This window comes from Mobula birostris, chromosome 7 (assembly GCF_030028105.1).
Source record: "Mobula birostris isolate sMobBir1 chromosome 7, sMobBir1.hap1, whole genome shotgun sequence".
Classification (NCBI taxonomy): Eukaryota; Metazoa; Chordata; class Chondrichthyes; order Myliobatiformes; family Myliobatidae; genus Mobula; species Mobula birostris.
Genome location: NC_092376.1, coordinates 149,938,753 through 149,958,332, shown reverse-complemented (window position 1 = coordinate 149,958,332; position 19,580 = coordinate 149,938,753). Strand labels below are relative to the sequence as shown.

Sequence of the window (19,580 nt, the reverse complement as noted above, 5' to 3'; positions counted from 1 at the left end):
TTTAAATAAAAACATCTTGCTCTAACCTGTCAACATATGGTTTCCCAGCTAGTGAAAATGTACATTGTGGTAGAGAACAATGCATTATTTGTCCTGGTCTATAAATACTGTACTTTTAGAATAAAATCTGAAATATTGGCCGCATACAGGATGTCTGTAGTTGGGATGTTTACATAGTTACAGTGGGGGAGGTAAAGTTGGCACAAATTTCCCAATCAGCATTATTTAAAAAACTATGTGAGCCACATTATATGGATGTATTAAGACTAATTCTTAATTAAGACGGTTTGGAACTTCTGTGATTGTGTATTTTCACTGAGGTCCATTGCAGAGCAGTTTATGATGCACATCTATGCCAGCTATCATGATTCTGAGTGAAATTCATTTGGCCAGTTTTCATGGAGTACGTACATGCCCAGGATTGAACTTCCTGCAGTTCACTGCTAATTAACGTTAATTTGTATTCCCAATTAGAGAAGCAACTATGAAAGTTTTGGGAGAAATGAATGAAGCATGATTGCTTTTCAGATATGCTAGATCAAAATGATAAAGAAGCATTGTGAGGACAAAGCATAAAACTATCTTTCAAACTTCTATGCATTTTATCTACTCTGAGAAAGTTAATTATTATGTGGGGTGAAAACCTTGGAAAATGATCTCATCTGTAAATTTCATCATTCACCCTGAAAAAATGTTACCAGTTGTATTTATTGTGTTAAGGTTGTGCTTTAGAGAAAAATACCACAATGTATTATATTTAATGTAATTCAAAAAATGCCATGAGATGTTCAAGTTATATACCGGGTCCCTTCATAGCACAAAAGTTCAAAATTCTTCTCTGATATATCACTAATTGCAAAGCTCTGTATTTTCATATTTCAAATAAAAACATTCAAAAGTTTCAGGCTCCTGTTATCATCTGGTATCTACCAGAAAAACACTTTAATATTGATGTACCCAAACAAAGATTAAATGGAGCAGAATGCCCTCATTCAGTCCCGTCATCTTATGGTCTGATAGGCAGAAACTCTTCACTGACTAAACAGTAGATCTAATTACTATCATATTAACTAATAACTGAAAGGTAATTGAACAGTTTGTGTTAATAATTGCGTTGAAGTCCTGTTGCTGTAAAAATTGAAAGTCAGGCAAAATAAGTTCAATGGTAAAAGTTAAGGAGTAATTTTTCTCAGCTGCTATAACTCTACCTAAACAATTCCACCTGGGCAAGTATTCAAAGCAAGAAAACATTTTGAAGAGTGGCTCAAACTTTTGGCAGCAAATTCTGTATCATAGCCAAAGAGTCGAGCCCTAGCCCTGACAGCTGAATGAAAATAAACCAGAGTACTCACGGTGTCTTTTCTTATTTTTGATCTGTAGACCTCACACCAACTTCCACCTATTTCCTTTATCTAACTCTGCACCTCAGCTTATCTGTGTGTAAGTTGTTTGTTACCTTCAGACTTAACATCTTTGATGAACATCTGACCAGATTTCTGCTTCTTACTCTTCATAAACTTGAGTTATCTACATTCAATTCATCTAAAACACTATCCTAATTCACACTATATCCCGTTCCCATCACACCTGTAGGTACTTGGCTGACAGTTGAGTAACATCACAATGTGATAATTCTCATCCTTAAAGTAGTTTGCTACTCTGTCCTCGTCACCTTTGTAAACTCCAGTTTTACTGATGATTGTATTTCTCCATTTTTGGCTCTTTGCCCCAAACAGAACTGAGTCACCATTGGCAAACTTAGCTTACTACCCCCTAAACTGTATCATTCCCTCCCTAAACTTCTGCATTCCTTTCCTCTGGGCTCCTCCTTTCCACCTTTAAGGTTTGCCATTACCCAAGCCTTCGGTCATCTGTCCTCATATCACGTCAGGTGATTTGATGTCAAATTAGTTCGATAACAGTACTATGAAAGGCCAAATTCAATGTCCGTGATGCTGTTGAAATATAGATTGTTGTTTACTTTGTCACTGTGGAAATGCTATATATAGAATTACACGACTGTGACTTCTGCTGTGGAATGTCACATCACTGTTCAACTCAATAGATGTAACTTATGTGGACTCTGTTCTGGATTTAGCATTAAGGTGTGTGTAGATTAGAAGTATGTCTTTGTACAGCAGGCTGTTCCCTGCTGTTTTACTGACTGAGGTTTGCTGGATAGTTCAACACTGCCTCAAAAAGGGAGGGACAGTGAGAGCAAAATTTCAAAATTATGCCATAATTAATAGTATGATTGGCTGACAGTTATAATTTCCCTTTTTGATGTGACATAAATGTGTATAGTTTTTGCTGGAAAACTATAGAGGACAAATTCAGAACATGACACTATTTATGTTGCTACTGATACTTCATCAGCTACAAGGAGAACCCTATTTCAGATTGTGTGATATGATTGGTCTGAACTCTCAGAAGTTAAAATGGTGTTACTGCCTTATAGTTAGTTCAAAAGAAAGTTTTCATTATAAATGACAATAAAATAGAAAAATCGTTATACATTAGCATTAAATATTAACTATTTTAATACTATAATCATTGCCTTGTTAATAATTTTGGTCCATTGATATGACCATTATTGGGTTTAGAATGAACTGCATGAAGGACTTCAAATGTCTGGATGTGCTGGCACTTACCCCCTAGTTTGACCATAATGGACTTGCCAAGACAGGATTCTGCCAGTACCAAGATATACCAGACACTGTGCAGAACATCTGGAATCAGGTTATTTAGATAATCCTGGTGAGGGGGGGGTGGGGGGGGCCTGGCTCCTTTTGGTTTCTTCAGTTCAAATCAAGGATATGTTCTTCACTAGATTTTGTAAGCCTACGATGTGCAAACCTGCATGGAGCAAATATTGAATTTGCAGCAATTTGCAGATACAGTTGAAGGCAGAAGTTTACATACACCTCAGCCAAATACATTTAAACTGAATTTTTCACAATTCCTGACATTTAATCCGAGAAAACATTCCCTGTCTTAAGTCAGTTAGGATCACTACTTTATTTTAAGAATGTGAAATGTCAGAATAATAGTAGAGAGAATGATTTATTTCAGCTTTTATTTCCTTCATCACTTTCCCAATGGGTCAGAAGTTTACATACACTTTGTGAGTATTTGGTAGCATTGCCTTTAAATTGTTTAACTTGGGTCAAACATTTTGGGTCGCCTTCCACAAGCTTCTCACTGTAAGTTGCTGGAATTTTGTTCCATTCCTCCGGACAGAACTGGTGTAACTGAGTCAGGTTTGTAGGCCTCCTTGCTCGCACATGCTTTTTCAGTTCTGCCCACAAATCTTCTATTGGATTGAGGTCAGAAAATGATGTCAAGTCTGGTTCAACCTTGGGAGCAATTTCCAAACGCTTGAAGGTACTGCGTTCATCTGTACAAACAATAGTACGCAAATATAAACACCATGGGACCACGCAGCTGTCATACCGCTCAGGAAGGAGACACATTCTGTCTCCTAGAGATGAACGTACTTTGGCACGAAAAGTGCAAATCAATCCCAGAACAACAGCAAAGGACTTTGTGAAGATGCTGGAGGAAACAGGTAGAAAAGTATCTATATCCACAGCAAAACGAGTCCTATATCGACATAACCTGAAAGGCTACTCAGCAAGGAAGAAGCCACTGCTCCAAAACTGCCATAAAAAAGCCAGACTACAGTTTGCATGTGCACATGGGGACAAAGATCTTACTTTTTGGAGAAATGTCCTCTGGTCTGATGGAACAAAAATTGAACTGTTTGGCCATCGTTATGTTTGGAGGAAAAAGGATGAAGCTTGCAAGCCGAAGAACACCATCCCAACCGTGAAGCATGGGGGTGGCAGCATCATGTTGTGGGGTGCTTTGCTGCAGGAGGGACTGGTGCACTTCACAAAGTAGATGGCATCATGAGGAAGGAAAATTATGTGGATATATTGAAGCAACATCTCAAGACACCAGCCAGGAAGTTAAAGCTGAGTCACAAATGGATCTTCCAAATGGACAATGACCCCAAGCATACCTCCAAAGTTGTGGCAAAATTGCTTAAGGACAATAAAGTCAAGATATTGGAGTGGCCATCACAAAGCCCTGACCTCAATCCGATAGAAAACTTGTGGGCAGAACTGAAAGAGCGTGTGTGAACAAGGAGGTCTACAAACCTGACTCAGTTACACCAGTTCTGTCTGGAGGAATGGAACAAAATTCCATTATCTTATTGTGAGAAGCTTGTGGAAGGCCACCCAAAATGTTTGACCCAAGTTAAACCATTTAAAGGCAATGCTACACAATACTAACAAAGTGTATTTAAGCTTCTGACCCACTGGGAAAGTGATGAAAGAAATAAAAGCTGAAATCATTCTCTCTACTATTAATCTGACATTTCAGAATCTTAAAATAATAATGATCCCAGCTGACCTAAGACAGGGAACGTTTTCTAGGATTAAATGTCAGGAATTGTGAAAAACTGAGTTTAAATGTATTTGGCTAAGGTGTATGTAAACTTCTGACTTCAACTGTAATTGTGAGGAGGAAGGAGTAAAGATTCTGATGTTTAACATCAATTTAGAGAATAAACATTAGCAAGCTATTCTGTTTTGGGGTCAGGATAAACGATTGCATTCCTATTGCCATTGAATCAAATCAAAGCTCTGGGTGTGCACTCATCTGGAGTCACTACAATCCTTCCACCTGTCACTCTCATCCCAGCCACTGCTGCCTCCAGTATCGTCACCCTCATCCCCCTCCTCCCCATTCCGGTTAAAGGATACTGAAACAAGGCAATGATGCCATTTGCGTGGTTCAACACAAGACTTGACTGTATTCAGTCAAGGATCCTTGGGAGTCAGTGAAGGACACGTGTTCTGTTCTACTTCAAGCAGAATTTAAAGTAAGATTGCCGCCGAAGTCCACTTGATTAAGTTTGTTTTTTTTTCCCCAGGAATGCTGGAAGTGGATGAGCTGATGATGGAAAAGGTCATCGAGGAGCTGGAGAGCCAGTGCCAGGAAAACATGAATCTGGCAATCGAGACAGAGGAGGGCCTGGGGATTGAGTATGACGAGGACGTGGTGTGTGACGTGTGCCGCTCTCCGGAAGGGGAGGATGGCAATGAGATGGTCTTCTGCGACAAATGCAATATTTGTGTTCACCAGGTAAGGGTGTCGGGTTTTTTTTTGTTGTGTAATTGTTTTAGTTTCAAATCACTGACTGCTTTGATAAATGAACTTAAGTCTTTTAACCAAAATGGTGTATTGCGTGCCCGACATGCAGATAAACCAACAGTACCCAGCGGTCAACAAAGAATCTTTCTTCCTTTATTCAGGTTTATTGGAGTGCTTCCTGTGCCAACACATGCCTTTATCATTCACGTATGTGTGTTATATTCACATGTGTGAATGTGTGTTAGACTGTGCGTTGCCACAGCCCTCTATGGAAAAGAAAAGTGATGGACACAGCGAAGTCCTCCCCATTATCGAGCACGTTTACAAGGTGCACTGCCACAGGACAGCGGCATCTGTCGTCAGGGATCAGCATCATCCAAACCATGCTCTCTTCTCACTACAATCACCGGGGAGAAGGTTCAGGAGCCTTAGGACCCTTAGGACCCACACCACTAGGTTCAGCAACAGTTACTACCTTACAGACATCAGACTCCTGAACCAGCATAGATCATTCACTCACCTCAAACCCGAACGGACTCCACACTGGAACATCACTTCTAAGGACTTTACAACTCATGTTCTCATTATTGTTAATTTACCTTTATTTATTATTTGCATAATTTGTCCTCTTGCACATTGGATGTTTGTCAGTCTTTGTGATATATAGTTTTGCATAAATTCCATTGTATCACTTTATTTTGCTTTAAGTCATGAATTAAAAATAAATCTCAAGGTCATATATGATGCCTACATATACTTCGAAAATAAACTTACTTTGAACTCTAAATCCTTCAAGACAAACTTACTGATCACCAGTTACCTTAATTGTGCCTACTACAAGAAGATTATGTGCAGTAATTGAAAACCACTCATTTCCTCATAGTTCCCAAATAGCAGGTACTTATGTATGCAAATTCAAATGATTTCATCTGTGGTTTCACATTTATTTGAAAATATATTAGAATAAATGAACCCAGTTCACTGAATTCTAAATGCCGTGTGTCCAATAAATACAAGGGCTAAATATATCTGCAAAATAATGACTTAATAATTTGATCAGTTTCAAATGCTTTGAAAGATCTGAACAACAAAAGTGACTATCATGATTTTATTCATATTGGTCTTGAATTCTCTCCCTCTCCCTCCTTCTCCCTCCCTCTCCCCCTCACCCCCTCTCCCTCCCTCTCTCTCTCACTATCACTCTATCCCCCTCTCTCTCCCTCCTTTCTTTCCCTTCTCTCCTCCCTCTCCCCCCTCTCTCCTCTCTCTCTACCCTCTCCCCTCTCCCTCTCTCTCTCTCGCTCTCTCTCTGTATATCACTCTCCAACTTTTTTCTCAAAATCCCATCCATCCCATGACTCCAGCTTGAAAAACCTCTTCTATCCGTTACTTTGATACTTTGTCCAAACATTGGGCACTCCCCTCCAATCTCCCCTTTTGTAGCTTCTGAAATGTTAGTTTAACAACCTGGTACTGCTTCACATTTCAATATTCAATGAACATTTTGCGTTCAGGAGTAATTAATAGTTCTCAGTTTCACCCCATCTGTGTTGTGACTGCCATAAATATAAAAACGTGTGTATGATGCACCATAGATAGCAAAATTATTTTTGTCGAACTTGGAATCACCAGTCGACAAGCTTCGGCTGTACCTCTTCCTATAGATGCTGCCTGGCCTGCTGCATTCACCAGCAACCTTTATGTGTGTTGCTTGAAATTCCAGCATCTGCAGATTTCCTTGTGTTTGGAATCACCTTCGCCTCGATCTAATAGATTAGAAACAACCAGCACCTCAACGTCTGAATGTGTGACGTTGGCTGTGTTTTAATTTTAAAACCCACTGGGATAACCTATTGCAAAATGATTTGACCCATGGGGAAAGAAATCATTGCCTGGTAAACCTTTTCTTGTAAAAGCCAGCCATTGGAAGCTTGGTTTGAGATTTGTATTTCTCTTAAAGTAGCCAACTGTAAAGGTATTTGTTGTGACAGCCTTGACAAAGTTTCATTCTTAAATTTGTGTTTGGACTTCTAGAAGTTGGTATCAACTATTATGTTGTTCACTTGTTTAAGTTTCGTCTGAAAGCGGACTAGATTATGAGGTGACATTCTGGCTCACGAATGATTATGTTCTAACAGCAGGTATCTGACCATTTTCTATTTTTAAATCACAATAGGCTTGTTATGGAATTCTGAAGGTGCCCCTTGGCAGTTGGTTGTGTCGGACGTGTGCCCTGGGTGTTCAGCCAAAGTGTTTGCTGTGTCCCAAGAGAGGAGGAGCTTTGAAACCAACACGCAGTGGCACAAAGTGGGTCCACGTTAGCTGTGCCTTATGGATACCTGAAGTAAGAAACCTACCTGAATGCGGAGTTTCAGTGAACAGCCATTTTCACACCTTGGAATAACAGGCGTTGTATACTCTTCCAAAGCACCAAACAGAGAAAATTCATGAATTAAATAATTTCTCAGAAGAGCAGATGGGAGGTTTGACTTTGTTGCCAAAAATCTGATTGATAGGCTCAATATCCGAAAGTGTGCAGGTCAGCATTAAGGGCTTTTAATAAATTGGCTGTTACTTTGATCAGAATTAAGTGCTGTAGCAAACTGAACACAGCTGTCTCAGCTCCTGGACCTGACTGCAGTCCAGACTTTGCAAGAGTTCACTGTGATTTGATTACAGAAAATTATGTCCTAGTTTCTCATGATTTCCTGGTTTGGTAAATTAAAAATAAGTATCAGTGTGTATTGGAAGTTATCATAGTTAAACTGTACAAACAGGAGAAAATCGGCAGGTGCTGGAAATCAAATACACACAAACTGCTGGGAAAAAGGTGAGAAGTCACAGTAGGAAGGTAGGGGAAGGGAGGAAGAAGTACAAAGTAGTAGGTGATAGGTGAAACCAGGAGAGGGGTGGGGTGAAGTAAAGAGCTGGGAAGTTGATTGGTGAAAGAGATAAAGGGCTGGAGAAGGGGTGAGTCTGATAGGAGAGGACAGAAGGCCATGGGGGAAAAGGGAAGGGGGGAGGAGCACTAGAGGGAGGTGATGGGCAGGTAAGGAGATAAGGTGAGAGGGAAATGGGAATAGGCAATGGTGAAGGTGGGAGGGGTCACAATTACCAGAAGTTGGGGAAATCGATGTTCATACCATCAGGTTGGAGGCTACCCAGACGGAATATAAGGTGTTGCTCCTCTAACCTGAGTGTGGCCTCATTGCGACAGTAGAGCCAAGTCAAGTGAAGTTTATTGTCGTTTAACTACATACATGTATATGAACGTATATAATAAATATAGAAATGAGACAAAGTTTCTCCGAACCAGGGTGTAAAACACATAACGCACGATAACTTATGAAGGTAAGGATAAAATCTACAGATGAATCACACACAACTAACAAACTAAAGTGCGTTAATATTAAATCTTGTAAGGTACGGAACAGATTAACCAGTGACACTTCGAATACGATGCGGCCGGGAGCTCGGAAGCCTAATGGCCTGAGGGAAGAAACTGTTTCTCATCCTGACCGTTCTTGTTTTTATGCATCGTAGTCTCCTGCCTGATGGTAGAAAGTCAAAGAGGATGCTGGATGGATGGGTGGGATCCTTAATTACACTGAGGGTCCTGGGTATGCAGCACTCCTGATAAATGTCCCCAGTAGATGGCAGGGAGACCCTCAGCTGCTCTCAGTGTTTGTAGGGATTTCTGTTCCGATGTTCTGCTGCTCCCATACCAGGTGATGCAGCTTGTCAGGACACTGTCAATGGTGCTCCTGTAAAATGCAGTTCAGGTGGGATGGGGGGGGAGGTTCGGAGCCTCGCTTGCCTCAGTCTCCTTAGGAAGTGGAGGTGCTGCTGTGCCCTCTTGTTCAGGGCGGTGATATTAAGGGACCAGCTGAGGTCATCCGTGATGTGAACTCCCAGGAACTTGGTGCACTTAACTCTCTCTATGGAGGAGCCACATATTTGCAGAGGGCAGTGGTTCATCTGCACCTTCCAGAATCCCACAATGATTTCCTTAGTCTTCTCCACGTTCAGGTTGTTCTTCTCACACCAACCCACCAGCTGCTACTTCCTCTCTGTACTCTGTCTTGTCATCGTTCTTGGTAAGGCCAACCATTGTTGTGTCAGCTGTCAACTTGATGACACAGTTTGAGCTGGATCCTGTGATACAGTCATGCGTCAGCAGTGTGAACAGCCGCGGGCTGAGCACACAGCCTTGGGGAGCGCCAGTACTCAGTGTAATGGGATGAGAGACGTTGCTGCCCACATAGACTGACTGTGGTCTTACTGTTATGAAGTCCAGTATCCAATTGCAGAGGGAGGTGTTGAGACCCAGTGAAGACAGTTTCCCCACCAGTTTCTGGGGTGTGATGGTGTTGAACGCTGAACTGAAGTCCATAAAGAGCAGCCTGGCATATGAGACCCCATTTTCTAGGTGGCACAGGACAGAGTGGAGGGCAGAGGCTATTGCGTCATCAGTGGATTGATTTGAGTGATAAGCAAAGGGGTCCAGTGTAGCTGGGAGAAAGGTTCCATGACCAGCTGCTCAAAGCATTTCATAATGGCTCACGTTAATGCTACCGGACGATAGTCACTTAGGAAGGATACTGTCACCTTCTTTGGCACTGGAATGATGGTTGCCGCCTTGAAAACTGATGGGACAATGGATTATTCCAGAGATCTTAAATATTTCAGTCAGTACCTCCATCAGCTGGGCTGCACAGTCTTTCAGGACCCAAGCTGGTATATTATCGGGCCCCGCAGCTTTGCATGGGTTGACTCTGTCCAGGGTCTTCCTCACCTCAGCTTCAGCCAGACGGAGTGGCTGCTCCCCTTGGGGGGGCGGGGTGTCTTCCTCGCCAACACTTTTATCTGTGCATCAAACCGGGTGTAGAAAGCATTCAGCTTCTCGAGAGCGAAGCGCCCTGGTCACTGACGCACTGGGTAGACTCGTAGTCTGTAGTCTTCTGATTTCCCTGCCCATGCGCCTGGTGTCTCTGGTATTGAAGAAGTGAACCTAAATTCTCTTGAGAATGCTCCATTTCACCTTCCTGTTGGAGCAGGAAAGCACAGTTCTTCCTTCCCTGAGAGTTGTCACATCTCTCAATCTAAATGCAGCATCGCGATCCCTCAGCCGTGCATGGTACTCTGCAGTAAGCCACGGGCTTCTGATTTGCACTCACCTGGATGTGGTTTGTGATGGTAACATCTTCAGTACACTTCCCTACGTAGCTGGTGACAGAATCCACATACTCCTCAATGGTTGCCATAGGTAGCAGCCTCTCCGAACGTTCTGCAGATCGTATTATCAAAGCAGGAGGCCATGGATTGACATACGACCATAAGGCTTAGGAGCAGAATTAGGCCATCTGGCCCATTGAGTCTGCTCTGCCACTCAATCATGGCTGATCCTTTTTTCTATCTCCTCCTCAACCCTAGTTCCCAGCCTTCTCCCCGTAATTTTTAATGCCATGTCCAATCAAGAACCTATTCATCTCTGCCTTAAATACACCCAAACGACCTGGCCTCCACAACTGCATGTGTCAACAAATTCCACAAATTCACCACCCTTTGGTTAAAGAAATTTCTCTGCATCTCTGTTTTGAAAGGGCGCTCCTCTATCCTGAGGCTGTGCCCTCTTTCCTAGACTCTCCCACCATAGGAAACAGCCTTTCCACATCTACTCTGTCTAGGCCTTTCAACATTCAAAAGGTTTCAGTGAGATCCCCCATAATTCTTCTGAATTCCAGTGAATACAGACCCAGAGCCATCAAACATTCCTCGTATGATAGCCCCCTCATTCCCGGAATCATCCTTGTGAACCTCCTCTGGACCTTCTCCAATGCCAGCATATCTCTTCTAAGGTGAGGGGCCCAAAACTGTCACAATACTCAAGGTGAGACCTCACCAGTGCCTTATAAAGCCTCAGCATCACATGTTTGCTCCTGTATTCTAGATCTCTTGAAATGAATGCTAACATGGCATTTGCCTTCCTCACCACCGACTCGAGCTGCAAGTTAACCTTTAGGGTGTTCTGCACAAGGACCCCCAAGTCCCTTTGCATCTTTTTTGGATTTTTGGATTTTCTCCCCATTTAGAAAATAGTCCGTACATTTATTTCTATTATTGAAGTGCATGACCATGCATTTTCCAACAAAGTATTTCATTTGCCACTTTCTTGCCCATTCTCCTAATCTGTTTTAAGTCCTTCTGCATCTTACCTATTTCCTCAAAAATACCTGCCCCCTCCACCAATCTTCGTTCGTATCATATTCAAATTTGGCAACAAAGCCATCTGTTCCATTATTTAAATCATTAATATACAGCATAAAAAGAAGTGGTCCCAACACCGACCCCTGCAGAACACCACTAGTCACTGGCAGCCAACCAGAATAGGATCCTTTTATTCCCACTCGCTGCCTCCTACCAATCAGCCAATGCTCTAACAATGTTAGTAATTTTCCTGTAATACCATGGGCTCTTAACTTGGTAAGCAGCCTCATGTGTGGCACCTTGTCAAAGGCCTTCTGAAAATCCAAATATACAATATCCTCTGCATCCACCTTATCTATCCTACTTGTAATCTCCTCAAAGAATTCCAACAGGTTTGTCAGGCAGGATTTTCCCTTACAGAAACCATGCTGACTTTGTACTATCTTGTCCTGTGTCACCAAGTACTCCATCACCTGATCCTTAACAATTGACTCTAACAGCTTCCCGACCATTGAGGTCAGGCTAACTCATCTATAATTTGCTTTCTGGACATGCCATCAGGTTGGAGGCTACCCTGACGGATATTAAACTTTACACTGGGCTTAACATTAGCAACACTGTCAACAATGATATGTTCAAGCCTCTTACTCATTTTGCTTTGAATACACAAAGCAAGAAAAAGGACTAATTTCATATTGTGTATTGAACAGTTTCTGAGACCATGTCAGGATGATTACATGTAACACACATCTGCAAGACAACTGTACACTACATCATCTTTTAGTGAAATCGTATTTGCAGCAAAGACTTGACTGTTGGGTGAGCGGGTTATCAACATGACAGTTAGCTCTTGTCCATGAGCTAGAGAGAAGGCAGCACGGATTCGGGTGAACTGTTTTCATTTCTTGGCCATAGTTTAACATTGCGGATGCATCTCGAATGATCCAAAAGATATTCTTGTGCATTGTACTCTACTTCTGAAACTTGGCTTCATTTAAAACCAGACTTTTAAAGTGTATTGCAGAGACTATATAATCGTTTCTGTGGTAGTAACCAAGAAATACCTTACCATTCACTGTGTTTCGAGGGATATAATCTGGATTTAAGGAACAAATTTATGGCAGTAGAGGGAGCTATACCCTGTCCTTAATAAGTGTGATGTACCTTCCTTGGGAAATGGGTAATATTTAATTAACCTAATACATCAATGGAAAATTTATTCCAGTCCACAGCCGTCAGTTATAAGCCTTTGATAATTTCACTGCTCCTCCTGACTCAAAGTTAACATTTGTTTTGTTGACATTACGTTTAGTTTCCATAGTTAAAGATGATTAAAGTCTGTTTAGTAGACAGAATTCAAACTTTATTAGGTAAAGCCAAAATATGATGTTAATGTACAACAAATTGACTAGAATTACGATATTAGTTGATCTGTCTCTGTACACCATGTTTTTCTGTTTTTATTTCACATTTCCAATATAACTTTTACTTTATCCCTTAAACATTGCAGAGTTAGCTTTGGGAGAAAGGACTTGTGAGTAATTCCTTCTCACTTCTACCCTCCCATGAAAAATCAAAGTAATTACCTCATTGAACTCCTGTCCTTTCCTCTGTCCACTTTAGAAACTGCTTCATCAAGCATATCACAATCCTCTGCCCAGAAAAGGAGTGAAGGAGAATTGAAACCAAATTCTGAGCCATACGTATAAGATCGATGCACCACAGGGTGTGACCAGTCAAGCTCAAATCCCATTTCAACTCTGCTCAGCAGTCCGTTGGTCTGAGACCAAGTATATTTATGAATCAGGGAGAAGGTGGCATAGACGATCAACTGGGTCAGGAGCAGAGGCCCAGAATGAAAACTTTTGTCCATCGTGGCAATGGTAGCTGGTCTGGCCTAAAGGGTAAGGTCCTAAAAATTGAATTACCTTTCTGACTGCCTGAACTGTATTTCCTTGTTTTCAGGTAAGTATAGGTTGCCCTGAGAAGATGGAACCCATTACAAAGGTGTCCCACATTCCTGCTAGCAGATGGGCTTTGGCTTGTAGCCTTTGCACTGAACGAACTGGGACGTGTATTCAGGTCAGTATAAGCACATTCCTCTTTTTCTGATCTGTGACTATAATTTTTTAAAAATCGAAGAATTTTGTTCCGATGGGAGACTATGAAATTCCCTTCTGCAACTCCCAGTTTCCCACCTCACCTGAACCATCAACTGACTGTTCATAGATAGGAGAACTTACCTCACTGTGCTGTTTATCGTACCCTTGGGCTCTCCTAACACTGACAACTTATCCGTGTATTGCCACATACAAGCTATAATTAATAAATTCTCTTTAAAATACCCCTCCCTCATCAGTCTGTGCTGATTCGACTACTATCATCAGAGTAGTAGCAGTGTTTTCAATTGGCCTGGAGAAAGAGGAAAACATTGATGCTCTCTAGCACCTCTTCCTGGGAAGTAAAAATGCTTTGAGGTAAGTTGGAGGCAGGGTGGGATGTATTGTCTTGCCATCCGTGGACAGCTTACTGATGATTACTGCCAAAGCTATCGTGTGAAGGATGAGGGAATCAACTGAGATTTATCTAAGTTTGCTGCTACAAATGAAGGTGGTGGTGTTCACCTTGAGCAGTATTAAAGAGCTTTTGTGGGAATGTAGTAAACTGGGTGAATGGGAAAGGACATGGCGGATGGAATCTAATGTGCAATAATGTGAGATAGAACATAGAACAGTACAGGCCCTTCGGCCCACAATGCTGTGCCGACCTTTAAACCCTGCCTCCCATATAACCCCCCCACCATCTTAAATTCTATGTTCATGTAGAATATTCTTTAAATAGCAAGAGGTTGAAGACTATTGATGATCAGTGTTGTCTTGGTGTCCTTGGAAATGAGTCATTGAAAGTTAATATGCAGATTAGGAAGTTAAATGGTATATTGGCTTTTATTGCAACTGGATTTGAGAATGAGAATATTAGTGCCTTGCTGCAATTATAGTAAGTCCCATATATTATAAGACCATAAGATGTAGGAGTACAATCAGGCTATTTGGCCCATTGAGTCTGCTCCACTATTTCATCATGGCTGATCCAATTTTCCTCTCAGCCCTAATCTCCTGCCTTCTCCCTGTATCCTTTCATGCCCTGACCAATCAAGAATCTGTCAACGTCTGCCTTAATTATACATAAAGACTTGGCCTCCACCGCTGCCTGTGGCAATGAAATCCACAGATTCACCACTCTCTGGCTCAAGAAATTCCTCCTCATCTCTGTTCTAGAAGTACACCACTCTATTCTGAGGCTGTGTCCTCTGGTCTTAGACTCTCCCACCATAGGAAACATTCTCCACACATCCACTCTACCAAGGCCTTTCACCATTCGATAGGTTTCAGTGAGATCACCCCTCAATCTCCTGAATTCTAGTGAATACAGGCCCAGAGCCTGTATTATGTATAGATCTGTTCTCTCTACCCGCGGAAAGGTTTACTGGCAGTAGATGGAATGTAGCTAAGGAAAACCAGCTTGATCCCTGAGATGGCTTGTTGGTTGTTGTAGGAGGAGTAAAGTGGAGTGGGTGGTATTCTCGTGTTTAGACGAGTGAGGAGTGATCTTGTTAAAATGCCTAGAATTCTGAAGAATTTCGCAGGCCGTCTGACCAGGGGTCATAGTATCAAAATAAGGGGTCATGCATTCAGAATGTAACCCAGAGGTTATTGAATCTCTGGATTGTTTTCACCCAAGAGGACTACCTTGATTGATATTTTCAAAATAGGGATCGACATAGTTTTAGACATTAATGGAACAGAGGGACATAGAATCTGTGCACTGAGGTAAGTGAATGGTGGAGCAGGCACAAGAGATGATGGTTTACGCAAGCTGCTTCTTTTCCTTCTGTTCTTATTAAAACATTGGAGTGAAAATGGCTTGGTTCCCTAGCAAACCATCTGATCAGAGCTTTTGCTCCTGGTTGCTATGAATCTGTTCTTGTTACACAAATTGTTTCTTTTTCTTCATGATAATTATGTTGGATCAGAGAATCAGGAGAGTTTGACCAATGTTTTATATATTAATGCACCGCGTTTGCCTCGACCCACTTCGTCTAACTCTGTCAGCATCTCCCTTCTGTCTTTTATCCTTTATTTATTTTGTCTTAATCACGTTCATGCCTGTCGCTTCAACCATGCCACTTGGTAATAAACTCCATATTTGCAACATTTGATTCCTAATCTGTCTTTTATTAGCTTCTAGGCACACTCTCCCAGACATCAGCTCTGTTTTAATGCCACTGTTAGTGACCTTTGATGATGAGGCATCACAACGTTTATAGAATCTCAGATTCAGATTTAATCGTCACTTGTACATTGAAACATACAGTCGTTTGCATTAATGCAGCTGAAGATGTGCTGGGGGCAACCCGCAAGGTCATTCAGCTCAGAAACAGGCCCTTCAGCCCATTCCTGTCATGCCAACAAGCAAGCACCCATTTACACTAACCCCATTTTATTCTCCCTACGTTCCTTTCAACTTTCCCGGTTTCCACCACTCACCTACAAACTAAGGGCAGTTTACAAAAGGCAAGATCACCTACCTGCCCAGGCATTCTTGGGATGTGAGTTCCGCACTACAGCACTTTCTATCCTGAGTGAGAGGTGCACACGTACAGCACCCAAGGTCAGAATCAAACTCGGGTTGCTGGAACTGGGAGGCTGCAGCTGCAGATTGGCATCACTTAATGTGATGACTTGTCTGCACGCCTTAGAACTAGCTTATTTATACTGTTCTTATTGAAGAAGTTATTCAGTGCGCACAGGTTGTCACTGGACAAAGAACTGCTCAGCACGAGATTTTTGCGCACACTGGTCATTACAAGTTAGAGGGAGCAGTGCTTGTGTCACCATCGTGTTGGCAAGGAGGTGTCACCTGCAGAGGTTGCAAATCCTCGCCGGTGGATTAGAGTGGCTCGGCCTGCAAAATCAATCAAAAGAACTCACCTCAATCCTTCAGCGGACTGTACAGCAGTCTGCAGCCTCCCATTAGTGAGGATGCAGGAAGCAGACTGGTCTCCCAGACTGAACACTTAAAAGCAGCCTGATTGTATTTGCTGCTGGGGAATTCCTTGGTCTTTCTACCTTCGAATGCATTTTCCAAGAATCTAATCAACAGAAACTCCTGGCATAGGTCTAGACCAGAAGCTCAGAGTCAGCCTCCTCTCTGAATCATAATTTCCTGTCTTCCTCCCACATGAGAGATTTCAGCGTAGGAACCTAGTCTGACACCTTAGTGCAGGTCTGGAGGGATGCAATGCAATGGGAGATGCCTGGATGAGCTGTTAAACTACTCCTTATCTGTGTGTACAATGTCCTTGAAGGGATGTGGTGGGGGGTGTTATCCCTGATATTTCTACCTCAGTCAACGATTATCATGTCATAATGTCATTTTTTTTGTGGGAGATTTCTTCCATCACAACAGTGACTCCTTAAGTACTTGCAACACACATCAAAGTTGCTGGTGAATGCAGCAGGCCAGGCAGCATCTCTAGGAAGAGGTGCAGTCAACGTTTCAGGCCGAGACCCTTCATCAGGACTAACTGAAGGAAGAGTGAGTAAGGGATCCCTTACTCACTCTTCCTTTACTTAGTCCTGACGAAGGGTCTCGGCCCGAAACGTCGACTGTACCTCTTCCTAGAGATGCTGCCTGGCCTGCTGCGTTCACCAGCAACTTTGATGTGTGTGGCTTGAATTTCCAGCATCTGCAGAATTCCTGTTGTTTTCCTTAAGTACTTAATGGGTTGTAGACCGGGGCATCAGTGAATTAAAATATATTTTCCTGTTCACGGTGCCAATAAAACAGCAGAAGAGTTCCTCTCCCAACCCTGTTCCCAGTGTTTGACTTACAGCGTTTTCACAGTCTCATGAGACTGTGATGATGTTTTTGCCCCACTCAGATCTCTTCCTTTTCAACCTACCACATCTCAGCCCTCCAGAATGTTTCTTCCACGACCTTGTCTCTCATGCTAATTTCTAAATTCCTCCTGAATGCATCTGGGCTTTCTGCCTCGTCATTTGCTAAGTCTGAAAGTTCTGTGCTTGAGCCGTTCACTATGTAAACAAAACCCTTCCCACTTCCCTGTCTTGTATTTTTGACCTTGTAAGTGGATTCTAATGCAAAACGGGACTTCTGCCTCGAGATTGTATTGTATGGCACTGCTTTATCTCAGCACTATGCAATCTAAAATCAATTTTATCTGGAGCACATCACCTGAGTGAACATCCCAGGAAAAATAATATCAGTCACAAAATAGAATCAGGCAATTCCAGTCACAGTCCCGCATTAATAAATCCAATGTTTTCCCAGTGTTAGATCTGTTATCTGATGATGTCAGTCACCACGCAAGCAAACATTCCCACCCCTTCTGACACAAACTGGAGCTGAAGCATCAGTGATCACCTAGTGTTTAACGGACACCGGATAATATGGACCGTAGCACACAGTGTTTTCCACTTTGCCATGATCTTACTCTGACATGGAATCAGGAGCAAAAACACAGACTGCTGAAGCAACTCTACAGCGTCATTTTTGGCTCATAGCAGATGATTAATAACAAGTTAATCTGAAATTACTATTCTTACTACTTGAGACATCAAAGTTTTCTAGCAATGCTAAAGACCTTTGATAGCTCAAGGAAGCATTTGGATGTTACTTATGTATTAAGAATGATCTTAAAATAAAGTAACGTGCAACAAAACCTTAAGATACTGGCTTTTCTAATTAAGTGCCCTGGAGCTGTTACCACAGTTTAGGGAGTTAAGGAGATAAGATATCACTGCATTTAAAGAAAAGTAATTACTTACCAAGAAAAACGGAAACTACATTGTGTATATTGGACCAGGCAGCATTGAAGTAGGTCTCACAAATTTCATGCCAAATGTTTGAAGTTCTTTTTGTTGTTATATCAAGGTAGCTCCCACATGCTCAAATTGTTCACTCCTGATAGAGAAATATTAGTGATAAACTTGCTGCCAAAGGAGCGTGATTGCTCAGTGGGAAAGTTCACAAACGCTATTGGTTTGCTGAAGGTTGTGGTAACTTTTTAAGCTGCGTTGTCATGTCATAGTTGGCTTAGTGTGGAGCTAGAAACCGGCACTGGAAGGAAGATGTTTTTACCTGGTGCATGGGTAATAAAGCCATAGAATTGAAAACCATAGAGTAAAATCTTTCTGCTAATGTTCCTTTACTTAATAGAGTACGCATTAATCTGTTTGGAAATTATCTTTCCTCTCTCCAGTGTTCAATGGCCTCCTGTATAACAGCATTCCACGTCACTTGTGCATTTGATCACAATTTGGAAATGAGGACTATTCTAGCAGAGAATGATGAAGTCAAGTTTAAGTCCTACTGCCTAGAGCACAGCAGCACTCCCACCAGCTGCTCTAACAAAAGAGACGAGCCCCGGCAGCTCAGTGTGGCTGCCGATGGGAATGCCGAGGTGAGTCAGAGTGAGCAGGACTTGGAGAAGGCCAGCCTCAGAAAGCAGAAGCTGCAGCAGCTGGAGGAAGAATTCTATGAACTGGTGAAGCCCACAGACGTAGCTCAGCAGCTTCAGATCTCTGATGTCTTGGTGGATTTCTTCTACCAGTACTGGAGGCTCAAGAGGAAGTCAAACTTCAACAAGCCTCTCCTCGCTCCAAAAACAGACGAAGTGGACAATCTCGCCCAGCAGGAGCAGGACATCTTATACAGAAGGTTGCGGCTTTTCACCCACCTTCGCCAAGATTTGGAGAGGGTGAGTTTGAAACTTAAAGTTAATTGCATCAAATACAGACTTGTCTTGTATTAACAACCGTCATATAAACCAGTCATTTAAAAGCGTTCGTCCTGATTAGGGCTGTCAGCCCAAAAAGTTGACTGTTTATTGCTCTCCATTGATGCTGCCTGACATCTTGAATTCCTCCAGCATTGTGTGTGTGTGTGTGATTGAAAAGCAAAATACTGCATCTACTGTAAATCTGAAATAAAATTAAAAATGTTGGATATACTCAGCATTCAGACAGAGTTAACTTTTTGGGTTGAATAATTTTCTTCTTCACAACTAGGAAGAATAGATGATAAACCAGGTTAAATTGTAGAGCGATAATTGGAGTTGAGGCTGTGTTCTGGAGAAAATAGCTCTCGTTGGTGATGCCGTCTTCTCACCATATCCATCATGGTTT

The 19,580-nt window shown here is 42.1% G+C and overlaps 1 protein-coding gene across 4 annotated transcripts in view; it reads left to right on the top strand.

Annotated features, from left to right (window-relative positions):
* The window catches only part of jade2 (jade family PHD finger 2), a 171,632-nt gene that overhangs the window by 113,768 nt on the left and 38,284 nt on the right, over positions 1–19,580 (top strand). For all 4 annotated transcript variants that reach the window (XM_072263926.1, XM_072263925.1, XM_072263927.1 and 1 more), the window contains exons 9-12: positions 4,943–5,154; positions 7,340–7,507; positions 13,336–13,452; positions 18,656–19,153. In XM_072263926.1, the coding sequence (XP_072120027.1) occupies positions 4,943–5,154; positions 7,340–7,507; positions 13,336–13,452; positions 18,656–19,153 (995 nt within the window). The remainder of the gene's footprint in view (positions 1–4,942; positions 5,155–7,339; positions 7,508–13,335; positions 13,453–18,655; positions 19,154–19,580) is intronic.